Source organism: Dermacentor albipictus, chromosome 6, assembly GCF_038994185.2.
Source record: "Dermacentor albipictus isolate Rhodes 1998 colony chromosome 6, USDA_Dalb.pri_finalv2, whole genome shotgun sequence".
In the NCBI taxonomy this organism is placed as follows: domain Eukaryota; kingdom Metazoa; phylum Arthropoda; class Arachnida; order Ixodida; family Ixodidae; genus Dermacentor; species Dermacentor albipictus.
Window position 1 is genome coordinate 57,794,797 of NC_091826.1, and position 27,060 is coordinate 57,821,856.

The window sequence follows — 27,060 nt, forward strand, 5'->3', positions numbered from 1 at the left end:
AAGCTTTCAAGCAGCAGCTACTCGTGATGTGTTCCATTCAGATGTGACATTCAATAACAATCAAGTAGTTTTACTGCTTAATATTTAGTCTTACTGAACACATTTTTTTTTGCAGGACATGTGTTTAGTCGCTACGGCTTCTTCGAAGGTATCTCAGTGGTTCCTTTAATATTGGTATAAGGGTACTCTAACCTCGACGATTTGGCGCGTCTTGCGGATGATTTGTGAATACGAGATACTTCAATACGTGCACTTACTAGATTGCTCGTACTTTGATTACATTTCACTGCGCGTGGTCCACTCGCCTCGGAAACACAAAAGAAACAGCAACAACCAGTATACACGTGGCAGAACCAATTTATTACGGAAACAAGACATCACTTGCAGGATGCAAACAGGAGATAAAAACGTCGCCCCTCCCCTCCCCTCCTCGTTTATGCGGGAGCGGAGCGCTCATGCCGTCGAGGCGCCTGCAGCTCGACGGGTCTGGTCAGCCAAGAGAGCCGCACGCCACCTTGCATTCGCGAGAATCCATCACGGAATGCACAGTATCTTCCCCAATTTCTGCAATAAGGTTAAACAGCGTGATGGGATGGACGGTTGCTTATTTTCACGTCCTCTACCATCCTGCAACCGGCGGTTTCGAGCATTTGAGTTCCGAGCTGCTTTGACTCAGTGACTGTCTGTGCACGTCTCCATACGCTCTCCCCCTCTCTCCTCCTCCTCTCTCTTCCCCCTATTCTTTCCCCCGGCGTAGGGCAACCAACCAGACTCCGGACTGGTTAACATCACTGCGTGCCTTATATCCCTCCCCCTCCGAACATTTTTTTGCAGTGCCTGCCAAGTTTCTCCAAAGTGGGGATGAGCTGATGACCAGTTGCCGCAGCCGCATTTTCTCTGATATTCTATCCGTGCCGTTCGTACGGCATGAACAACTTGCGCTGCGCCCTGCCATCACTCTTTCCCTTTCATTTGCAACCGTATTGGGCAGTGGCAGGGGGAGCTGAAACGAGTGCGTCGTCAGCATAACCAGCATCTTGTATGACCCTGCCTAAATGACCTCCTTTGAAGTCGCTCTGTGAGTATTCTCAAAAAAGTAAACAATACACGTGTGTCAGCCTGGGGAAATAATATATTGCTAGTCAAACCTCTGCTCCTAGAACTTTAGGACACAAACCTTTCATCTCATATAGTTTTGATGGAGCTCGATATTTTGTATCCAGTTCCATGGTGGAGTCACTTTATTGCAGCGTTATCTGCCTCGGGGTCAAGCGCATTTGGATATGTTGGGCCGAATAAATCAACATCACCGTTTCTGTAACTTATTGCAACAGGACCGAAAGCGGTACGCAATAACACAGTGCTTTCTTGCTCTCCTCAGTTCCTTCCAACATCATTTGATATGGTTTGTGGTTTCGGTGGTAAAGAATTTGCGCTTAAATATGAGCGAACTACACGGAACCATGCTCTTAAGTGGTTGATATCATGGAGTATTGTGTTTTATGCACATGGGGTCTTCATAACAGTTCAACAGTGTACAATGTGTCCAGGCTTGACCACATAAGTAAAAAAAAATGATTCCAAGCATGTGAAGAGTTCCAGCGAGCTATCCGGAGCTCAAAAAATCACTCGCGAAGGTAGTTGAACTACAGAAGGAGGTCAATATCCCGCTTTATCATCTTGAGAAGTATCGGCTCGACCACCTGGACGTTGTAGCCGCTGTCGACGAAGATGGCGCCAAACACAGACTTGAAGAACTTGTAGACGAAGCTGCGTTTCTTTTTGGCGTACTTTAGTTCAGACAAGGCCTGCGGAAAACAAAAGCATTTGAAATAAATAAATAGAAAGCACTGAAAAGAATCAACTCAGCGCACAGTTGTCAAGTGTAGCAACTTCCCAGTGCCGAGACATGTTTACCACAATGCGTTTCCTCTTGTGAAGTTAACTGACACTTTGCCAGCTCATAACCCTTTTGTCAGTTGAGACAGTTTTGCAAAAGAATGAAGCATAGCGAGTTCCTTGACAGTTCATCCCAATGAAAGGAAACATGTGGGAAAATACTGAGCAGTGCTCTTTTGAGAGCAGATTTGTCTTTCCCTGCATTGAAGATACTGTTATTATATGTTCAAGGTATCAATTACGGTGAGGTTAAAAAGTAATGCTCATCGGAAACAAGTATATACATAAAAAGCTCTATTTTACTTCGTAGTTAATAAGACTTCCTTGCGTAGTCACCACTCAGAATTACACATTATCTCAGCGTTTTTTATTGCTCCATAGACCTTCATTGTAGAATATATCAGATTTCATGAAAGACCACTGTTCGAGCTCTAGAATTATTACATCTGTGTCACCAAATCGCCGACCATTCAGTGGATATTTCATTTTTTTAAAACAAGAAATATTCACTTAGTGCGCGATCGGGGGAAATAGGATGACTGGGCCATTATTCTACAGCCACATTGCCTTGCTTCCGCAACAGTAACTTGTGATGAGCGTGTACGTGTTTTATTAGGGAGAAGACAAAAATATTTGAAGATCATAACACGGTATATCGGCTTCAGATAATGTAATAATTTGTTCAGTAGTAATCGGCAACATCTGATGTTTGGCAGTCAGACCTTTCCTAATGTGCTCTGTCAGGATGGCTCCATGACAATCCCAGAATACCGATAACACGACCTTCCCTGCAGACCTTTGCACCTAGTCATTTTAGGGAGGAGGAGAGGGGCGGTGGAGACAATCCCAGAATACCGATAGCACGACCTTCCCTGCAGACCTTTGCACCTTGTCATTTTGCGGAGGAGGAAAGTGGCGGTAGAGAAGTGTGGAGTTGCTCAGCTCTTCAGTCTTTGAATCACAGAAGTAGATCCAAAATTCATCAATAGTTACCAAACGACTAAACAATCCTCTTCATTGTGCTCCGAAACAGTTGACATCTGCGTTGACAGGTCGCGTCGTGTTCGCTCTATACAAAGGCTAGCTGCCGAGGCCCCCAACGTGCGGACACCTTAGACACATGCAGTTTGTCGTCAATTATGTTCCACACGCTTCCAGAGCCAAAACCCGTTTCATGTGTGACCATTTGAATTCTAATTCTTAGATCTTGCAGCATGAAAACTTGCACTTTATTCACTGTGGCTGCATCATCAGGTAAAGGAGGCCTTCTAACTATAAGCTGTAAGCTCGTCAGTGGGATACAAGTGACCAGTTTGGAACCTTCGTTTCTTCCTCACAAGAGTGATATATCATGGAGAATCATCCCTACAGACAGTTTTCATTGAATCATAAATTTGCGCGGCACTACAGTTCCTCAAATGTAGAATATTTTTCAACCCCGTGAATCTCAATCTTCATCCTTCGGGATACTGACTTTACCACCACGTGCCACAAAGTAAATGCATTGCATTTCTATGTAAATAGACTTCAATAATTACACTGGCGAAATTGATTAACGCGTAGCTATGTTGATTATGCCTAAGGAACAAAGCTTTTTCACACCGTCTCGTATTTTGACCGAATGTAGCAACATCTCGCGTGCGACTGGATGTTCTCTTCCTGATTTCTGTCATGTGATTTGAATAGGATGGAAATAAACACCATTGTATATGTAACACATTTAGCTGTGCAGCGCTTCCTTGACAGTTTTACTATGTATTCGCTTCCCATATGTTCTGATACGCGCGTTGGAACTGCACAGTTTCTTTCTACTGTTGAAGTTGTGAACGCTCTAGATATTTCAATGAAATATATTGTAATTTAATAATTTGTCTTGGAGTCATAGGTTCTTAAGTGTTGTGGAATTACCAGATGGTCCACGCGGAAGCGTTTATTAGACCGAAAGCTCTTGTTCAATACGCGAAGACCGACTCAAACAGCCGTCATCATCATTACTTAGCTCAACTTAATCTTGTAATGAAACTACCAAAACTGGCTTTCGACTGGTTTTTCTTTGGTACTGGTACGTATTACGTAAACCGCCCACAGAGGTGCGCATGATATAATGTAGATCGCGCATTTTGAAGCAAAGGAAACCAAATATACAACATGTTTTGGAGAAAACGTTCTGCTTGGTTGGGGACCATTTTTTTTTGACCAACCGTGCACAAACACGGGCTTGTTTTTGCACACTGAATTTAACTTAGAGCTGTGTGACGGACGTACTGCTTCGCTCCGGTCGCGTAACCATACAAATGGAAGACTAGGCAGTTTACAAATTTTCAACTGACTATTTGAAGACAACCATGCTGTGTTCTTGACATGCCTGGTTGGTTATATAAGATATATGATAGCCTTTAGATAAACGCCTTTAACAAGTCGGTTTTCTTCGGTCTACTGTGACCCATGAGCTTTCAAAGGCGTTGTTTGCGAACAGCTCAGACGCATTAGTCTTCAAAGTGTCTAAAGTCATTCGATATGCCCTAGGCTGCCTATATGCAATGTGGAAATGTTATAGAAAAATATGTCTGTATATAGATTTCTCTGTGAAATAGTGTATAGAATGTCTGCTTAGACATTCAGCTATGTTTATAAGCTGATCAGCTATATCACACTTTTTATCAGCTTGTATCGCGGTTAATGCGGCATACCTGAACACTGCGGAGGCCGTCAGCAAACTCCCTCAGCGAAGCCTTCTCGACGGGCCGGTCGACGAAGACGAACTTGTGGAAGTTGTTCTTCACGGCGAAATAGGCGAGCGAATCTTGACGCAGCACCGACGCCTTCACCTGAGCCATGTGATGCTGGGACTTGTTGCGAGCATTCATCAGCACGTACCTGCATGAAGACGCGCGCACAAGGAATCACCATCGCTACAGAGATGGCCAGTTTCAGAAATGCTGTTTAGGTTTATATGTCTCCGTTCGAGGTCACAATGCACGTGCACATAGATGCTTTAGCATATGCCTCAGTAGTACTCCTACGCACGATGAACCAGCAAAGTGCGTACGCATTCATGTAAATGAGCTGCGAATCCAGGCGCACTACAAAACCTGGATAATGTTGGAAATAAATTCTTTGTGTTTACGCGGTTCATTCAAGTCTAATTTACCAAACCTTGACAGGATGCGCCTCTTGCAATTTTGCTTGGCGCAAACAGGATGGAATTGGGATGCTTGAATTGGCTTGCAATGTCATTATACAGTTACGTGCAGTTCGCAATTGCTTGCACCTGCTTTTGTAAAGCTAAGCATTCTTTGTTTCTTCTCACATAATTTAAGGACGTCGCCATGGAGGATTTAAGATTTTTATAAGTTCCTTGGTGTTGGCTGCTGTCTTGCCGAGTAGACGCAAGCTCATTACCGACTACTCCTCTACTGGTTTACAGGCTACCTCATTACTCACTACTACACTACTGATTACCACGCTACCTCATTACCCACTACTACACGTGAATATCTCAGGAAATATCTACAAAGATTCTACAGCTACCTTGGTGCCACCTCTTTGCCGTGAAATAATGATAAAAGGGTTTTGAAACAATACTTTATCAATTCAAACTAATTTATTGTTTACATTTAGGGTCCCTTTGGGCGTGGGAAAGGCAACACTGATGCAGTTCTAATTAGTTGTGTTTCAGTATTCAATCGTAATTTTTTAATTATGGAGTTTTAGGTGCCAAAACCACTATCTGATTATGAGGCACGCCGTAGTGGGAACTGCGGATTAATTTTGACCACAAGATGATCTTTGAAGGGGCCCCAACGCATGGGGCATGGGCGTTTTTTTTTCATTTCCTCTTCATCGAAATGCGGCCGCCACGGCCGGGATTTGAAACCGGGACCTCGTGCTATAGCAGTGAAAAAACACTTCGCCGAGTTCACTGATGGTGTGGGTGACGCGTGCGTTGGGAAGGGACGTGGACGCCGTCGCGTTGGCTGCCTTTTGCGTAAGTGTGTCGGCAAAGCAAAAGCTAGCTAAAGGACTTCCTGGAATTGCGCTTCGTGCCCTGCCCGTCCGGGGCTGTGATCCCTGGCTCGAGCAGCCAAGACAAGAAGACACTGCTGGTCTTCACCGAAGACTTTAGTGTCGGCCTACGAAAACCGGAAAACCGGTGGTTATACCGCGTGTCCCAGCTAACGTTAGCCAAGCTGCTCAATGAAAAAAAAAAGGATTTAGGAAACACAGTGCAAGACACAATTACGAAACCTGCGGAGTCCTGTCGTCAGAAGTCTGATAACCGAACACCATAGGTCTTAAACTCGTATCTTGCACCGTGTCTTCCTTTATCGTTCTTTTTCGGGAGGGGGGGGGGGGTAACGTTAACTGGGACGCCCTATAGGCCTTCACGCAATATGCCTTCGGCGTGCCTCACGTCAGCTATCACTCTAGGCGGTCATCACTGGCCACGTCGTGAACTTGTGGTGCGTTTGACCACGTGTTCGCCAGATGGATAGATGTGCTGGAAGTTTCTCACCACGCCTCGCATTTCTCGACTCACGCACCACTTTTCGACATTGTACAGAGTCAACAACACCACCACGAACCAGGCACAAGTTCATTCGGCACAACATCTACTGTCTTGACACGGTGCCAGGGCAACTGTGCGAAGTGGTGCTGGTTCAACGCAATATGTTAACAAACATGTGTTGCACCTAATAAATTCAATGTATATTTCTGTTTCACGAAACGCCACACCTACATCAGAGCATTTCCATCGTTGTGCTACGATTTCATAAATGAGAAATCGCATTTGGGCACTTAGCCTTGCAATACTATAAGCATTGTTTCGCACTTGTATCACTTTGCACAAACATTCGTACCATATTAACGTTACGCTTTCTCAGCCTTTGCTTTATTACTTGCGCAAATATATAAAAGAATCTTCAGTTATCATCGATACTTTCACTTGCAGCAAAAATACATTTTCCCACTCATTCATACCTCTGATGTCACTAGAGTGCAACCACCTTACCGCAAACACTCCACCAGTGATAATTCCTGCTTTCCTGATGCCTTAGCCCAAATTACTTACTAGACTGCGGTTTCACACACTCGCATATGTTACATTAATACTATTAGTTCATTTTTTGCCGGCATAGTGTATTTTTATCAAATTATTGTGTATTTCAACTTGTACTGCCTATTCTCTATTTTTTCTTTTTTTTCTTCGCGTATTATCCCTGATATGTCCTGTAACCCACTCTGCTCAGTAATGCCTTGAAAGGCCCTTAGGTTATTATAAATAAATATAAATAAAAATAAAAATAAATAAATAAATAAATAAATAAATACGCGTAGTATCCGACTACATAATTTTTTCTTCCATAACGAACCAATGAGAGAAAGAGAGAAATAAATGGAGCACAACACTCACGGAGCTCTCTGCACACGTCTCACTCTGTCACTTTCGCAGGTCGCTTTCAAGATACGGGCCTGCGCTAGTCTCTTCAGCGTTAAGTAAGCGGTGAAAACGCAGCGCGCGAAGCTATCAGCAGTCGGCATTCTTAGGGCCGATTTACGCTCGAGCCGCCCATCGCCGCAAGCCGCACCGCACGCGTGCGGTCGCGCGAAAAATTGCCCGTATCCAGCACTTGTGCACAAATTACCGTTTATATTGTGTACACAGTGTATACCTTACACATTGTAAACCGAAATTTGTGCACAAGTGTTTGATACGTGCAGTCTTTCGCGCGACCGCACGCGTGCGGTGCGGCTTGCGGCGATGGGCGGCTCGAGCGTAAATCGGCCCTTAGCCGTCATCGCAGATGGCTTTCAAGGTGCGGCCCGCACAGTGGTGCCAGTCGAAGCCGCCGCCTGAGTACTTTTGGTCACGGTTTATAATGGTTCGACGCAGATGTATAAGGCGCTAAAGAGCGATAACAGCTTATGATGAATGGAGCCTCATCAGCGCACCTGGCGCCGCCACCTGCAGCACTTTGCTTGCGTCATCAATGCTCCTTGCGCCACCGTCCGCACCAGTTCGTGTCGCCATAGCGCTGTCGATCGTACTGGCCCGATTAAGCTTCATAGCATTGATAATGACAACGCCTGCGTAAAGGTTAGCAAGTAGCACAATACTTAGACACACTTAGGCAACTCCCAGAGGAGTTTCTGCGTGGCTTTTTGTTTCCCTTGCCCACATCCTTCTCTACAAGGAGTAAGGACGATGTATTAGGACGGCGTGCCAATGTTCCTTCTAGCAAATAGCAAAATTCTACTCTAGCGAAATTCTTTCTCTTGGCCAGAGAAGAGTAAAGCCCAGATATTAACGCCGCTACGATTACAGCCCCTGCACCTGCTTCACGGAGCCTTAAAGGAGTGCGGCAGACAAGAAAAAAAAAAAAAGACATTTGTGCCACACTGGAGTCTTTTGGCTCCAGCGGCTTGAGGTGGTCTGATCAAGGGAATGCGCGGCCTGTTGAGAGGGCCACCAATCGGCACTAGTAGCGAAACCTTGCCCCCTACAAGCTCACTTTTGGGGGAAAAAAACGCTTCAAGAAACTGAGAACTCCCACGTGAAATACTGATGCAGGCTTCGAAGCACCCCGTTCTCGAATACAGTACTCCGAAAGTGGTGAGCATGTTACACGTTTGTAGACTTTTCATGCCCTCAAAAGTGCATGGACGATGCATTTGGCTACGTTTCACCTTATATAGAAGCGTGGAAGCAGGAAAACGGACGTGAGTTTGAAACATTACTCAAAAGGTGAAGTACATTTGCAGCCTCTAGAACTACAGTTGTTTTACACGTCCTTCGCATGTCTGTGATCGATGACTCGATAGGTAACGTGCATATAGTGTCCCTGATAAGGACACTAAATGCAAATATTAAGTTAAGATAAAGTGATAGATTAGTGATCAAGAATATCTTAGGCCTCAATATTATCGCGAACAGCATTTAGTAATCGATATATTAATTAAGTAGAAGACAATTAGGGGCTCCTACGGGACATTCAAGTACTTGCCCGATGACGAATGCACTCCTCATCATAACTCTGTCACTTTAAAAGGACAGTCGGAGCAAACGAGCCTGGAGGAACATTAATGCCGTTTCTAGACATGTGCATTAACGTGAGGAACGCGTACCCATACACAGGGTGATCGTTGCAAAGATGGATGGATGCAAAACTTTAATGAACGTACTGAGGTACGCGAATCCGCGCGCTGTGGGCTGCTCCCACGTTGGGACAGTCAGGCCATGCCGTACCACCGCATCGTGGGCCTTCTGGATAAAGGCTATACGCCGTGTTTTCCACAGGGCTTGAGGACGCGCGATGCTAAGCAAAACGGGAGAATGTGAAGCAGTCGCCGTAGGCTTCATTGAAACCCTTCCGTGATTCCAGGCTGCCCGTAGGCCACGCTTTGAGAAACGCCGCCTTGTTCGCCATTGACGCTGTCTACGCCTAAATCAGCGTAACTCACTGACCTGGACACGATGTAGTCCATGACGAACGATCCGATGTAGTCGAGTGGCTCGAAGGAGTCGTGGCGGTCCTTGCGGTCGCGCGTCTTGAACGTCGGGTGCAGCAGCGCCTTAAGGAGTATGTTGGGGTTTTGGAAGTGGTAGTCTCCCAGGTGGTCACGCACGAAGTCCGTGGGCACGCGCAGTGATAGCGCCTGCTTCAGGTCCGGCGCCACCTGAAGGTGCTCCAGGCCCACTGCGCCACCGCCACCCGACGATCCCTGGGGTGCCCCGTTGCTGCCCCCTGCGTCCAAGATCGGTCGAAAGGAGTAAGCATACTACTTCACGGATCGACGGTATGTTTCATGCTTAGTATCCGATGACTTAAGAATGCAATGGCAAGTACACCGCTGTCCAACTGCGTATTGGATCTTTGCACCAGCCATCTAAGTTCGTTCATTTCTGGAACGTCACAGTGGAGGCGAACTTCTTTTCAATGTCGGCCTCTATCGGGAACTGCATTTTATAACGCGGAGGCACACATTGCAGGCGATGCAGTTTTGTAAGTGGAAGCTCATACAGAATTCTTAGGGTGTAGGTAGCACGTCGACACTCACTGGCGGAGTTATTGGCGTCGGCACATGCAACCACGGATCTGGATACGGCCGACAGTGATCGAACAATGATTGTGCCTGGGGCCTGAATTTCGACAAAGGGACTTGTATTCGTTAGGGCAATCGCCGTAGTAATTGCCCTGGCGAGGACGAGTTTCCTTGCCAAAACTTTGGCTCTAGAGACATTCTATTATTCGATCAGTAAATAGATCCCTTCAAGCCGCCAGCGTCTCGTGTAACTCTTTGTTTGGGTAATTTAGGTTAGGCCACTTATGAAGGGAGAGAGCAATGCCACTCACGGCCGCTTACTGTTTCCTCCCAATATTCTTGCGATGTTCACATGCAAAAAAAAAGTAGGTTCATTAAAGCGTATACACTTAGGCATTCCGGAGAGGAAGAAAAAGAAGAAGAATGATTATTGCACTAAACGTCATAGAACATGCCAGAAGTGCTTGTTTAAACCTCCTTCATTACATGACTGACAGTATCTGGATCCATAGCCGATATTGCTAGTTGAGGATCCATTACAAAAACGCTGATTGAATACAGCATCAATTAACGAGTACAACGTTAATATGAAAATTACATTCGAAAATATGAAATTATTGTGGAACTTATATGAGCAATGGTTGTGAAAAATCTCTTTGGAAAAATAGGGGCATATAGAATCAGGCCTTGATTCCTCGTCATAAATATTGCCTTCTTGTACGTGGACAGATAGTAGCGCATTTCAACCTCTTAAATGGTGACTAAGCATTAAGCCACTGTTTGTGGCCCTGTCTGTCCACTATTAATGCGTAAGCATTCTTTGGAGAGTTCCCCAGCCCTCTCACGCGAAAAGTGTAAGGCCTTGTAGCTGCACAAAAATTGCGTAATTTGCAAAGAGATTTAATCGTTAAAATAGTGAAAATGTACATGATAGGATGCCTTTCAGCGATAATAAACAATGAAAAGCAAAAAAATGAAATGAAAAGACAATACCCATAGGCTACATAGGGCTCCTTAGAAATTATATGGGGAAGCTTATAGTAGGGATGGGCCAACTGAAATTTGGGAGTAGGTGGCCATGAAATCTGGGGTTGAGTTAACTTTAAATTTGGAGTTGGGTCAACTTTAAATTTAGAGCTGCACCAACTAAAATTTAGGTGTGGGCCAACGTGAAATTTGGGAGTGGGCAAATGTGAAATTTGGTAGTGGGCCAACTTAAATTTAGGGGTGGGCCAAATTCAAATGCGGATGGGTGAACTTGAAATTTATGGGTGAGCCCACTTGAAATTTGGATATGGGCCAAATTAAATTTGTGGGAACCCCGACTTAGAACTTAAATGGGGGCCAATTGAAGTTTAAGGGTGGGCCAAGTTAAAATCTGGGGGTGGATCAACTTAAAGTTGGTGGTGGGCCAACCTAACTGTCAGGACTGACAGGATGCGAAATAAGATTGCGTGGCTTTTTTCCAGTGCCACATCTGGTTCTAAACATAGTGACTTGACAACGTCACCATGAATTTTGTTGCTATTATAAATACAAACTTAAGTAGTTTATACGCTGTCCATATACTTTTGTACAACAGTTTGATTAATAGATTTTTCGTGTTGCCTTCACGTAACCCACTGCCTATCCATAACGTTCTAGCTACAGGCAATGTCATTAATAATAATAATAATAATAATAATAATAATAATAATAATAATAATAATAATAATAATAATAATAATAATAATAATAATAATGATGATGATGATGATGATGATGATGAAGCAGTCCTATGACGGCCTGCAAATAGTAGAAGTTGAAACAAGACAAGGGGCAGGGGGAGAAAAGAGAAGAAGTAGTGCGATAAATAAAATGGAGTCTGTGTTGTGAGGCTACTAAGTACATTTTTATTACATATTTTGGCGCAGTCGACAGGACGCTGAAGAAAGACGCTGTAATTCCTCAACTGAACCCCGAACTGGTATGCTTGGGAGGATATCCACCCGCAACGACAAAGTTCGAAGTGCCATTTCACCTGTCCGACAACATAGCTGTGAGAAAAAGGCTATACAACTTGACGAGAGAAAGAAGGCGTGGCTAAAAGAAGAGCTACAAAAGATGTTAGATGCTGGTGTAATTCGCCCGTCGGTGTCTCCCTTCGCTTCACCTATCACCATTGCTCCAAAGCAAGACGGCATCTGATGGCTATGTACGGATTACAGAGCAGTAAATAGTCAAACCCTGTTGATTCCTTTTCCAATGCCAAGGATTGACAGCATCATTGATGAAAGTGGAGGCTGTACCTGTTTTTCTCGCATAGACTTGTGCGAGGGCTTCTCGCAGGTGCCACTGCAAGAAGACACCAAGCAATACACCGCATTTACGACTTCATTCGGCATATACGAATATAATCGTCTTCTTTTAGGATGGGAAAACTCACCTAGTTGGTTTCAAAAGATGATGAACACAGTTTTGAATCCCTACATTGGACGCTTCTGCAATGTTTACGTCGACGACATTATCATCTACTCTAAATGTGAAAAGTTGCATGACGAACACCTGGGTCATAATATGGCAGCGTTATCTGATGCTAAGATAAAAGTTAATTTCAAGAAGAGTGAGATCTTCAAAACTAAGGTGACATTTCTTGGCGGAGTTTTGGACGGAACAACGAAGAATACGAAAGAAGAATCGGTAGCTCGCATAGCAAAACTAGTAAGGCCAATACGGTGTACACTCACTTCGCGTGTTTCTAGGCTTGGCGGGCCATTCCAGAGCATTCATTCACGATTATGCCCTTAAAAGTCGCTGTCTGACAAGACTGACTCAGAAGGATGTTCCCTTTTGTTGGTCAGCAGAATGTGATGACGCCTACAAAGAATTGGTTCGATAATTTCTTCTGATCCCGTCTTCTGCTTACCAGACTTTGCGCGGCCCTTCGAGTTGAATGCCGATGCGTCTCACTATGGAATGGGGGCAGTCTTATATCAGAGAGACTAATCACGGCCACCAAACCAACAGCTTCGTGTAGCTGGATACTACAGGTACACATTTAACAAAACAGAATTGAACTATACCACGACAGAAAAAGGAGCTCTCGCCGTTTTAAAAGCCGTCCGCTACTTCCGTTCAAATTTGGAAGGTGCAAAGTTCAAGCTATACACCGACCATGAAGCACTAACTTGCATATTGAAGATGGCCAAACAGAAAGGAAAGTTAGCCCGTTGTGTGGGTGAAGTGCAGCAATTTGATTTTGAAGCAGCTCATCGCCCGGGAGCTTCTATGAAGGACGCAGATGCAATGTCGCGATTAGCCATTATGCTTCCAGGCAGTCTTGAAGAGGCAAATGTTGCAAGGATATGGGAAGGAACGGAGGTTTTGCAACGTACTAAAAATCGGCGAGTTGCCGTTCCTATTTCCTTGGTTCCAAATATATTAGAACTGTGTCATGATAGCCCCGAATCAGGAGGCCATGATGGCTTTTGGAGAACCCACATGAAATTGACAAAAAGGTTCTCGTGGCCTCGTATGAAGCAAGAAACAAAAGACTATGTTTTATCATGTCATAAATTCCAGATCAACAAAGTAAAGTTTAGACAACCGAAGCAAAACATGGCTATACCACAATATTCTAACACGCCATTTAAGGTTATTCATCTAGGCTTCGCGGAACTACGAAAAAAAGGCTGAAGGAGTTAAGAAGACACAAGGCTTCCTGTTGTGCAATGATGAGTGCCCCAGGATGATTGCAGCAAGACCTGGTAAAGAAGATGCTAACAGCGTAATTTCATTTTTGAATAGGAAAATGTTTGACAATGTAAAAGTAATTGTCTCCGACAATGTACCTGCTTTCAAAAGTCGTCGGCTACAGGAATAGGCTGAAAAGCCTAACATCAAGTTAAGGTTCACTGCGCCCTATCATCCCGCAGCAAATGGGCTAGCTGAAAGGGCTATCAGGGACATAAAACAATACATTAGCATGTATCCATCATTCCCAGGTGGTTGGAAATGTTGTCTGAAGGCGGCAATAGCCCACCACAACCGCTCGTGTACAACTGGCCTGGGATGCACTCCTCTATTCGCTGCAACTGGGAGACCACCTTATCTGCCTGCGGATATAAGCCTCGGCATCTACAAGGATATAAAGCTCACACAAGCAGCAAGAACTGAAGATAGTAGATCAAGGTATCGTGAAATAATGAAGAGAAATTTCGACAAGAGGCAAAATACAACGTTACCGACACTCGAAGTCGGCGACTTCGTACTGGTAAAAAGAAGACCAAGCCAGAACGCGGCCTATAACGAACCATTTTGTCTGATCAAGACAGCCAGTCAACAAGAACACCTAAAGACCATATGGTACATTGGTCCCAATGACACAATGGAATCCGCTGCTATTGGGAATATATTCAAGTATCATCCCAGGAGGGATGCAAACAATGCTGGGGGGAATGAAGCAGTCCTATGACGGCCTGCAAATAGAAGTTGAAACAAGACAAGGGGCAGGGGGAGAAAAGAGAATAAAGAAGTGCGATAAACGAAATGGAGTCTGTGCTGTGAGGCTACTAAGTACAGTTTTACTACTACTACTACCACTACTACACTACCACTACTACACTACTACCACACTACTACTACACTACTACTACACTACTACTACTACTACTACTACTACTACTACTACTACTACTACTACTACTACTACTACTACTACTACTACTACTACTACTACTACTACTACTACTACTACTACTACTACTACTACTACTACTACTACTACTACTACTACTACTAACAACAACAACAACAACAACAACAACAACAACAACAACAACAACAACAACAACAACAACAACAACAACAACAACAACAACAACAACAACAACAACAACAACAACAACAACAACAACAACAATAAGTTTGGAAAGGAAGGAAGGAAGAAGTTTACAAATTCGTAGCTTGGCACTGAGAACAGATATCGCAGTTCTCTAAACTGCATCCGTTAGAGCACTGAAAGCGGACAAATTCACATCTCAGATGAATTTGTTACATTGTTTGCAAGGGTGTTGCAAAAGTCCTACTCCCATATTAGCGGCATATTTGAGAGCCATATACAGGGCGTCCCAGCTAACTTTAGCCAGAGTTAAAAAGTATGCAAATGTCATGTAGCTGGACAGAACAAAGGTAATGTTGTTTGCCGTCGCTGAGAGATATTCGAACTATTGTTTAATTCTTCCTAATTAGATAATTATTCTTAATTGACCAACTTCTCAAATATTGTAGTTAGATGAAAAGTGTCAATGCGAAAATTGTAGAGCGACATGAAAAATCCCCGATACAGCTTTGTGTTGCTCAAGGCGCGCTGCGTAAAAGTGTTTTTACGAACGTAAAAGAAGACCGAAAATGCACGCAAAATTGCCGCGCTACCATCCGCTCGAGGCGCAAAGCCATGGTTATTTAGCGTCTGCACTTGACCCCTACCTGACTGCCTTCGTCTTACCGCGCTGTGTCGCACTTCAGACACCGCGCAATTGACGCCAACCACGCCAAAGTCAAACACTGCTGTGTTTCGGTAATCCTATTATAGCTTCTTGCGCTTTCAATCAAATAATAATGAGCTGTGATGCTTCCGTGAATTACCAATTTGAACCAATAAAAAAATTGTGTCGCTGCAGGGCTGGAAGAATCAGTAAAAAGTTCATTTTGAGAGAAAAAAAAAACAGAAATCGCAAGTAGCGGGTTCAGTTTCAGTCGTCTTCAGTAAAATGAGCAAGCAGCGCAGAGTCAAGTAGCTCTATATAAAACCAAATGAATTATGAAATAAAATAATTATCGCCCCATTAAAAGTTACATAACTAGGTATCCGAACATCACAGGATGTTCACAGGAAGATGGCTGCTCGAAGTGATTAACAGGGACCAAACAAGGAATACCCTTGTTGACATGATTTCATTTCATTTTCTTAAATATCTTTTTATATTGTTGCTTCCGCTATGAGAAAAGCAGCAGCCGTCACTATTATAAGGTGACTACATCTCCTTTTCGTTTTTTTTTTCATTTTCATTAAACAAGACGGAATATCCTTGGAGGCAACGTTTGGAGGCAACAAGGGGTCTTCGCGATAGCAACGGCTTCTTTCCTTGGCAGCGTTTATATATCCATACTGAGGTAGTTGAATTTCATATCTGTAATTCCCTGTTATAGATTACTGCTTGCAACACATCTTCAGCCGTCTAGCTACTGCTTTCTGAAATACTAGTTGACGCTAAGACCAGTAAATTAACGACACCACATGTTTTGAAGTTGACGAGCTTCTTTTACGACGAGGAAGTGGCAAGTGACAGTTTTGGCACGTTTCTTTATGGTTATTTAATTTTTTTATACACTTGAAAGCATCGGCTGTTCACCAGGAACATTTAGACAAGACAGCCGATTTACAAATAGGAATAGTGCTTAGTTACTCATCTTCGTGTAATCTCAACGCGTTTCAGTTTTAAGCAAAATCCACTGTCTAACGAACCACCGAGAGGCAATTCAGAGAAAGATTCTGAACCAGGACAGAAAGGTGACTCACCATTGATGACGAACGGTGCAGCTGCATTCCGGCCACCCTGAACATTGAATAAAAGCAAATTCGGTTTTGGTATTTTCTCAAGCATGTAGCACCAAAAGATGGCAGGCATTCAGTCTATATCTCAGCAAAATTCTGTTTGTTGTTGTTCCTTTGTCTATAACAGCTTCAGCTTTTGGAGGCTGGAAGTTGCGCGTTTAAATGCGTGCGTCAGGAAAGTACGATATTTAAGCAAACAACATTCGCTGTAATTTTGAATATCGTTACCCTGAGTGCGAATGGAGGATAGAATTACTCAAACTAATTTCGTCCTTCTCCGTGTTTAACTGGTTACTAAAAAGGTAACTGCAGTTGTTAGCTCAGTTAGTTAGGCCCTCATCAATGCGTTACTAGTCGCATTGCACATGAAATATTAGAATAGCTCCACAAGTGAATATATGTCGAAGCTTTACTTCAGGTTCCTTGTCTGTGTGTGTTTTCTTTTTTTTAAATCGCTATGCTGCAGATTTTGCGTATCAGGAAAGAGTACATTAAGCCGTACAACAATGTAGTTGCAAGACAATGACGTCAATCATAAAGCTCAAAATAAAACTAGAAGTTCCTGCACAAGTGCAAGTAGGTTAGACATGATTGCCACATTGCAAACACAACGCCATCGATCACAGAAACAAGAGCCGCGTAACCACGAAATCACAAGAAAATGCTGAAACACTAATATATGCAATTGTAGATTAGTATTTCGTGGTAAGATTTTAAACATGCCAAAGGTATATCTCACCTGCTGTCCGGCAGCAAGTCCACAAGTGACAGAGAAGAGCACCTGCACAGAAATGACGATGATTACTGATGCTCTTAAAGTAGCTCTTCAATCTGCATGCGATATGAGCCCGCAGTAATGACAACGTTATGTGCACTAACATTCTTATTTCACCGTAATGAGGGCTGCTATGCTGCAGAAGGAATAATATATTTTTTTATAAGACTCCTGTGCTGCTTGATAAAGCGGCAAGTAGAAACAACAGAGACAGAAGCAGGACATTTTTATCAAAAAAGAAAAGAAGGAGGCCGAGTAATCAACAGATAAATGTGTGGCACTGTGTTTTCCAAAGTCAGCGAATGAGCGGACACAATCACGACTTCAACGTATAAGTGAGTAAACGAATGAAACCCTCGAAAATTGATAAACGAATACTCATCATCGCACTACCATGATTAATTATTTTGAGCCTCTGTTAGTGCAAAACATTTTGGGTATTAAATAACAAGTGTTGTGTAATCGACATAAATGTATGCACATTGTATTTCACTGCGCACGGTCGCCGCGATGGAGTCCCCCGAACCGGGTTCTTGCGTGAAAGGTAGGCAATCGCCGAGAGTAAACTATGTCAACTGTGTGCCTATAGTAAGCTGCCTTTTTAACCAAATGGAACATAACAGAATTAAACTCTCAATGCAGCGATCGCTTGTGTAATCGACATAAATGCATGTACGTTGTACTTCAGTATGGTTACTGACGGATGGCCGAGTGTCCCTAATTTATATTTATATGCTTCTATAGAAATCTTTCAGCTTTCACTAATTTCTTATTATTCGTTTCTTTTTCAATCAATCAATCAATTAAACATTTAGTCAATCAGTTTTCATTGTACCTAGAAATGTAGTACAAACAGGCATATAAAAGGTGGGACCCCAGAACCATAACGCTGTACAAGGGGTACCTGTAGTAAGCATATGTGTATTATCATATGGTGAACATGTGTGGCTCCATACAGACGAACTTAAGAGGAAGCCTTTAGCTCGAGTGCTCCTATCTAACTACATGTAAAAGGAGAATTCGTGTTTCTCGGCAACCACTGCACCAAATTTGACGAGGTTTGTTGGATTTAAAAGAAAAACATAAAATCAAGTGACTATTGGTTTCGAATTTTTGAGTTAGGTAGTCAATTTTTCATTAAAAATTGGCAAAATCGAAAATATTCCAAAAAGTGAAACTATCTAGTTCACAACTATGTAACTTAACAACAAAAATGATAATACAATTCTGTGAATTGCACCTAATAATACATCTAAAGCGGACAAAATTGATATGTTACACATGAATATTAAAAAAATTTGCAATACGGAAATACAGCTTTTGCAGGACTCTTGTAACCAACGTAACAAATTCACGTAATATGTAAAATGACATATCGAATTTGTCCGCTTTGAATGATCTAATGGATGCCATTTACAGAACTGCGATATCTCTTCTTGATGCAGAGAGATGAATTTGTAAACTTCGTGCTTCTACCTTTCCCAAATGGTCGAACGTTTGAAAATCTTTTTAACAAAATTCAATCCTTAAACAGAAATTCGGCTCCCAACAGTCACTAGATTTTAACTTTCCCTCTGAAATGCAACGAATTTCATCAAAATCGGTCCAGGGGTTATCTCAGGAAAACGTTTCTGCGTTTTACATGTATTTGAATAGGTCGCGTCGGAGTTGAGCCCTTTAAGCTTCCTCTTAAAGAACTTAATTATTCAGAAAATTCAAGTTAAATTTAAACTAATACGCACAATCAATGCACCTAATACTAACCGCGTCCGGCTTGCGACACGGCTAAAGGGAAGGTAACGCGGAGCTATCGTGCCCGCATCATTCGGGGACACGGTATTTAGAAGTGTATCAGCCTAGATACCCACACTGTGGTTTTAATGACACCAAAAGCACACGCACTGGCGAGCAGAGTATTCACAAGACACGAACACAGCGTCGGATGCACTAACCGCATCGCACGATGTGGAGAAAAGAAGCGAACACACTCTTACCACCAGGATCAGGTTCCCGGAAGGTGCCGCCATGTCTTCGTGGTTTGTTCGAAAGCTCGAGGTGAGTCCGCACTGTCAGGCTTCACGAGATCACTTCAGCAGTGGACAACGCCACGCGGTATACCTGCGTGTAGTTGGAGCGAGAACAACTTACTAGGCCTTTCGGACGCGAATCACAAGCAAGCCTCCGCTAGCGCGAAAGAAACGCATTCTCCCCACAGCGACGACGACCGAGCGTTTCCCGTTGCGACAACCCACGTTGGCACACGTGGCGCAAGGGGGGCCGGGCGAGTTTCCACGGTGACAGGAAACACCTCCCACTTTCCTGTCAGACAAGTCACTGTAAACACCGCCTCCTTCCCTTCGAAACGCCCTCCTCGAGTTGCTTGGCCTTGGTGAGCAAGAGCGAACTACGTCCTTCTATCTCCGCCAAGCAACAGCTCTCTGCCTCGTCCGCTAACACTCTCTGAAACTATATACTCCCCTCTTCCGTCAATGGCGATTCCGAAACTATGCATCTCCGGACAGGCGTTGGTCGAAGGCGCTGCCAACGCTCGTTTCCAGCAGGGAAGATTAGTCGGGGAGGTCACGCGAGGTTATCCGACGTTGTCAAGAGAAGGGGGGGGGGCTCTGGAGACAAGATGATCAGGAGCAAATGTGCGCGCGTGGGAGCATTCAGACCTTTATGCACAGAGTGGCGGCTGAGCTAACGTAAACGTTTGGGCGATTAGTTGATTTTGAGTCCCGTCCTATATTTGCACCAAATACGGCACGAGGGACTAATCAGAGAAACGACAAGCACATGCGCGAACTTTCAGCTGATTTCACGTTTTCGTGCAAGCATATGTGCTCTATAAATAAAAGACGCACGCAGATTTGGGTTTGTGTCGTTTTATTTAGGGTCAGTTAAAGGTTTGTGCACGTGCTTGCCGTTTTCCATTGCAGTGCCCTTCGCCGTGTTTGGTGCTAAATTAAGACGACTGCCACAGCTTCAAAGCAGAACAGATTATGTTGAATTTCAGTGGAAGATTGCGAAACGGAAAGTCTGCTCAGCAACGCAGCCTCTAAATTCGGCGGGCAACCTGCGTTACGGGTGCGGTACTAGAACTCTGCGCGTTGGCAAGTAATCATCATCATCAACCTATCTTATTTTCAGTGCAGGACGAAGGCCTCTCCCTGCGATCTCCAATTACCCCTGTCCTGCACCAACCGATTGCAACTAGCACCCGCGAATTTCCTAATTTCATCGCCCCACTTAGTCTTCTCTTGGTTCCCTTCTCTTGGTGTCCATTCTGTAACTCTAATGGTCGAACGGTTATCTAACCTGTGCATTACATGGCGTGCCCAGCGCCATATTTTTCTCTTAATGTCAATTAGAATATCGGATATACCTGTTTGCTCTTTGATCCAAATCTCTCTCTTTCTGTCTCTTAACGTTATGCCTAGCATTCTTCGTTCCATCGCTCATTGCGCGGTCCTTAACTTGCTCTCAAGCTCCTTCGCCAGTCTCCAAGTCTCTGCGCCATATGGCAGCACCGGTAAAATGCACTGATTGTACACCTCCCTTTTCAATGATAATGGTAAGCTTCCAGTACGGAGCTGACAATGTCTGCCGTATGCGATCCAACCCATTTTTATTCTTCTAAGAATTTTTTTCTCATTAGGGTTCCCTGTGATTAACTGACCTAGGTAAACGCACTTCTTCATAGACTCTAGAGGCTGACTGGCGATCCTGAACTCTTGTTTCCCTGCCCGGTTATTCATCATTATCATTGTCTTCTGCATATTAATCTTCAACCCCACTCTTACACTCTCACTGTTAAGGTCCTCAATCATTTGTTGTAACTTGTCTGCAGTGTTGCTGACAGCAATGTTGTAGTGTCCTGTTCGTTCTATACTTGTGCCAGTGTTTGCACGCCTGCCTCTTAGTAGCGTGAATTCCTACCAAATTTTTTAGCTCTCGGTCGTTGTCAGGTCTATCAGAAAAAATAGAGTTGTTGCGAAAAAAAAAAAGAGACGAACTCCACAGTGGCAGATGATTTGGTGGTTTAATAAGATTAAGAAACCTACAGAAATGGAAAGGAGTAAGGCTGACGTAAGAAAGCGGTAACTGGTGACTGCTGGCAGAGGCCTTAGTGATGCCGTAGGCATAAAATACAATAACGGTAATAGTCCTACAAAATAAATTTATTCGCGCTATATATAACGTACCTCACAGAGCACCAATTTCGATTTACTTTAGTGAAATGGGAAGTATTACAGTTCATAATTTATACAATTACCGTGCGAGTTAAATTTAGTCTAGGGAACTCCAGATGTACGAAACTAACGCGTGTAAGCTGGTCCAATTATGAAAAAAGGGAACATTATAATTTAACTAGATGTGGTGAATCTTATGAAGTAACCACTCTTCGTTTAAACACAGGTAATCAGCATTTACAATACATGATTTCGTCGCTCCTGAACGTGTATAAAATGGCTCACTTTGACCTTTTTACCAGTGTCAACCATGAAATTCGCAAGAAGTATTTAACATAGGCGTAGATGCAGTTATGTTATTGTACGGTATTATTGTACTCTTAGGTACATTCTAACACTTCAACACCCGCTCATTATCACTTAGTTCTGATTATTATGTTTGTTCGGACATTTGTGTGCTTTTACGCTATTTTATGATGAGTAGCAATAAAGTTAGGCTAATTATCCATCTAAAACAGGTTGATTTAGGCTTCAGCGCTTAGTAATAAATAAAAAAGCGTAGCTGTGTTCGCCTCTTCCTAGACGTTTCCGCAGCTGCTGCTGCTGCTTCTTGCAGCCTTGTCGGCTAGCTCTTGCCCAATTCGTGGGTCATACTGAAAGTGGTGTCGTCATCACGCTGTGTCATAGTACCATTGCCATCTGTGTGGGCTTCTGGCTACAGCCTTGGATGATTGTGTGGTGGCGGGCAAAGTGTAAGTAAACACCGGATATAGGGCGAATCGAGGTGGCTCTTACCGAATGCGTTGGTCATACTGAGACTAATATCATCATCGAGCCGTCATCGGCGTACAAGTGCCATCTCAGCTGGCTCCTGGCTGCAATCTTGGGCACTTGGCCGGTACTGTACACAGTGCAATCATCAGGTATAGTGCGAATTGAGGCAGCCCGCCTCAACGCTTCGTTGCCTCAGGATCCAACTAATGCCGTGGTGTTCGTTCCATCGTCGATATTTTGGCCTTCATCCTGTCGTCAAAACTCTCGTCATTGTCAAGTCATAGCGTCGTCGCCATTCCACCTTCGCCATTCCATTGTCGTTATGCGGTCATCTACACTGCGTCGTCACAGCCCTCGTCATTGTCAAGTCATAGAATCGTCGCCATTCCACCTTGGTCATTCCATTGTCGTTATGCCGTCGTCTGCACTCCGTCGCCGCATCTTCGTCGTCATAGTTCTCGTCATTGACAAGTCATAGCATCGTCGCCATTCCACCTTCACCATTCCATTGGCGTTGTGCCGTCATCTACACTCCGTCGTCACACCTTTCGTCGTCATGCCGTCATGCCATCGCATCAATCCAGCATCGGCGTCACGTTGTCGTCACGACGTCATCGTCGTACCATTGTTGTCACTCCAGCGTCGTCATCCAATGGCTGTGGTGGCATCACAGTGGGACACGCCCATTCTGTAGGATTGGCAAAGAACAGTGGCACATACCGGCAGGTCCTAGTGGCACATACCAAGGAGGTAAATTAAAAAGAAAGAAAAAAAAGTAAATCCATGGAATCGGTTAGATATAATTCACCGTTTGATGAAAAAATCGATGTGCTGTAGGGATATTTCTGAGCCGACATAAACTCTTCAGGCGTTATGCAGGAATAGTAGTAGGACATGCCCATTTCAGAGGATTTGCCAAGAACGGGCATACGCGCATACTTAGTGGTCAAATCAAAGAAGACAAAGTAAATCCGAGATCCGCATAAATATAATTGACCATTCCATTAGCAGATCGGATTGCTTTACGGAGGAATGTGAGCCGATCGACATTGTATGTTCAAGCTTTATGGGGGAAGTTAGTATAATAATTGATATTGTTGTTATCTAGCTACATTTATTATTTACATGTACAGTAAAGTCGTATAAGCCTACTTAGTTCGTAGTTTCGTATAATCTTCGCAAACATGTCCGCAAACACATTCGCCAAGACAGTAACCGACCCAACACCAGCCAAGCAGGGATAGTAGGCAAAGAAAGTTTCGCCTCAAAACAAGGACTCAACGGCGCCATCTTGGTAGGGGGTGGATAAAGCCAGATATACGGCATATGTAGCAGCGACTAGGCGTAGAAGTAGGGTAAATATTTAGTTAAACGGGGCTGGTCGGTACTTGTTCACGCTCAACTTTCCAATGCGAACACGAGGGAAGGACAAACTGACGGCTACACGACATGACATTGAGCGCTCGGGTCGCGTAGTCTACCCTTCGCCTTTGTGTACCTGGTGTTAACAGCGCAAAACGTAGACGGGACACGAGACGACACCACAAGCGCTGACTTTCAACAATGCTTATTTGAATGAAACACAACCAACAAGCCCCGGGCTGATATTCTAGCTAAATACGTTTATTGAGTGAGTGTTTCACATGATCTGCAATTACGTGTGTGTGACACGTGTGGACAAAGGTATAAGAAGCCGTGTTTCTTTCATATAAACGTTGTTGAAAGTCAACGCTTGTGGTGGCGTCTTCTCGTCTCGTGTCCCGTCTACGTTTTGCGCCGTTAACACCCGGATGCAAAACCAACAAGCCCAAGCTGCTATTCTATCCTTTGTGTACTTTTAACACCTGAAAATTTGAACATAATCTAGCGCGCTCCTTCTTCAAGATTTGGCATAACCAATGCACACACGGCACTGCATAAGGTCTAGTGGCATCTTCTTGTTTTTCGTTTGATTAACGCGTTTTCATCAATCATTCCTTTACTGTTGTTATAATGCCGATCTAGTGGCATTACGACAACAGTAAGCCCATCTCATTCGCGGTGTCGCTTAATAATCCGCGCATCCAGCGTACCGCGTCACAAAAAAACGTCGAATGAGTAGTTCGAACAGTGCCAGAAACAATAAAGGCACTCGTGACGTATCCCAAAGCATATATGAAATACTTTCAACGCGTTACAGAGAAACACACGCGTTGGAGCATTCATTCATTCATTCATTCATTGGCATAACAGCGTAAAACAAATACGTCACAATTTTGTCGAGAACGATTAAATAGCTATAAAACACGCTGTTAAACTACGCAGTCGATATAATGACGCGATGAAAAGCTGTGCAAATGAGACACGGTGAACAAAAGTTACTGAAATAAGGTCTATTACCAATTTCTAACTATTTTCAGCATGATCGAAACATTTGTCGACTTCCCCGATGTCACAACAAGAACACAAACGAGATGTTCGCGTGCTGATGCATTCATTTCACTTTCCAACGCTCTACGTTCCATCAAGTTGAAAAAGTGACTGTGCAGCAAGCTTGTCTTATACCACTTGTCATAGGAATTTCCGAGTCCGCCATGGAAGAAGCTTGAAAAAAGCCTTAACTACGCGCGAGATAATACAGCAGCATTCATGATATGCTGTCGAGTTTTCGAGATTTGATGGCGCCCGCACACATGTTCCCATCTCAGAAATCTGTGACTTTGTTTTGTCAAGCAGCGCTCTTCGACATGCTCAATCTGGAGACGATGCAGTTGGGATTAGTGCCCGGCTGCTACGACAACGACACCAGCAAAGCTCCGACTAGGATGCATATATTTTTCCAGAAGTTGCTCACCTGCAGAGGCGCTGCGGTCGAACTGAAGACGTCTCGAGCCAAAAGAGACTGACTATGAATCGGGATTTCGCATGCGAGAGGTTCAGAACGGCCAAGAAAAGCCTAGGTCCAACGTTGAGCCGCGTCTTCACGAAAAAAAAAAGAACGGCAAACGGGTCTTTCCAATTGCTGGGCATGCAAACATCGCTAACAGAACGGGGTGCAGCACACGAACTATATGGGACTGCAGCGCCCGTCCTATACGTGTATGTTTCGTGCCCCGAGTCCCGTCATGGCCAGCGCTGTTAATACGTTACACAGTTTCCGTAACCAACATGCCCAACTTTCTGAGCAATACGATCACAACGCAACACCCCCCCGCAAATGAAGAAAAAAAACATAATGAACAATGCGCATGCGCACTGGCGAGTACGCGGACACTCCCCGGCCCCCTTTTCTTTCAGGTATGCGCATCCCGCGGCCGCGGCCAAGCTGACCGTGAAACTGCCTGAGACGCGCACGTGCTAACAAGCAGCTACAAAACGTACAAAAAGAAAAAAAAAGAACACGCGGCGAGCTAACCTTGTATAGGGCAGAAGTGGGCCACATAACGGGTACGAGCACTCACGCGAGCAAACAACGCAAAAAAAGGATACGAAAGAAGAAAAAAAAAAAGACGGAACAAGGAGCGCTCGGAAGACGCCGCGCACGCAAACGCCACTCACCCTTCTTCGCCAAGCCGGCTGCAAGCCACCGTCGACTCCACCACAAGCAGGCACAACCCACTGAACGTCTGGAGCGCGGGCCAGAAACTGAGGCGGCTGGATGGCTGGGGTTGGCGTGCCCGCACCGCACCCTTCCTCGCCACCCTCCCCTCGCCCAAGTGACAGGGCGGCCCCCAGCGGGATAAGATTAAGTGGCCAGAGAGATTCTCGCCCGTACCCCTCTCCTCCCTTCGGGACCCGGCGGTGCCAGAGGCATGGAATGGCCAGCGAAGACGCCACCAAGCCCCCTCTGTGTTGGGCGTGTCGTCTGTTCTTGAAGTATATGTCATGTGCGTGTTCGTCTGTCTGTAGTAGTGCAAGCTCGTGAAGGGATTGGCGTCTGCTTCGTTCGCTCGTCTCGTATATGCAGATGGCTCTCCTTCACTCTATCGTCTTTCCCTGTCCCCGCTCTATCGCCTTCCCCTGATCCAGTCTCGTCACTTTCGTCCGCGGAATGCGGTCCGTCGTGTGAATCCAGCTTTAAGAAGCATCCCCCGGGGTGGTCGAAATCATCCCGCAGTTCTCCGCAAGGCCGTATCTCGTGCCGCCTTAGTGTTCCTATACGAATCAATCAAACAATCCATCAATCGGAGGACGGTGCTCGGCGCGACTAGGCAAGCGCTCTGACGAGGCGTACTGACGGCACACTCCGAGCCATCGGATGCGCTAGCAGAGAATAACGTCGGGGGCCGAATTGACAAAAGCTTTCGTTTTTCCCCATTGTTGTTTGCTAGTGGCTGGTCGTATTCGCTACTAGTTTGTCGGACGGCTCGATTAAGCTGTCATGTGCATGCTCTGATTGAAATTCTGGGCGCTTTACGCCCCGAAACCATGATCTATGTATTTGTGAGGCACGCCGTAGTGACTCTGGATGAACTTTTGCCACCTAAGTGTAGGCAAGCGCGAGACTTTTTGCAAGGCCACTTTAGCACGAGTAAACGTTAAGACATGCTGACCATAACTGGCCACAAATATTAATTACTCATCTGCTTTAATACATACCCAAGACCCATAATACCATCCTCCAGCGAAGTCTGCTCGCTTACTTATGATTATTGATTTATATATATATATATATATATATATATATATATATATATATATATATATATATATATATATATATATATATATATATATATATATTGCGCACAACTACACAACACGGTCAGGTAAGCAGATGTGCACAAGGACCTTCGTGT

General features: G+C 44.4%; 1 protein-coding gene across 2 annotated transcripts; it reads right to left on the reverse strand.

Annotated features, from left to right (window-relative positions):
* Positions 1 to 341: 341 nt before the first annotated feature.
* On the reverse strand, positions 342 to 25,979 carry LOC135896120 (ribonuclease 3-like). 2 transcript variants are annotated; one of them, XM_065424463.2, is made up of 8 exons: positions 25,820 to 25,979; positions 25,116 to 25,240; positions 19,310 to 19,433; positions 17,280 to 17,321; positions 16,505 to 16,541; positions 9,368 to 9,647; positions 4,590 to 4,776; positions 342 to 1,808 (listed from the first exon to the last, which is right to left on the reverse strand). In XM_065424463.2, the coding sequence occupies exons 3-8, from the start codon at positions 19,340 to 19,342 to the stop codon at positions 1,647 to 1,649; spliced, it is 741 nt and encodes a 246-aa protein (XP_065280535.1). In that variant the 5' UTR covers positions 19,343 to 19,433; positions 25,116 to 25,240; positions 25,820 to 25,979; the 3' UTR covers positions 342 to 1,646. The 2 variants fall into 2 exon arrangements, with proteins under 2 accessions (XP_065280535.1, XP_065280534.1); XM_065424462.1 differs by lacking the exon at positions 25,116 to 25,240 and having other exon boundaries at positions 25,820 to 25,978.
* Positions 25,980 to 27,060: the final 1,081 nt, after the last annotated feature.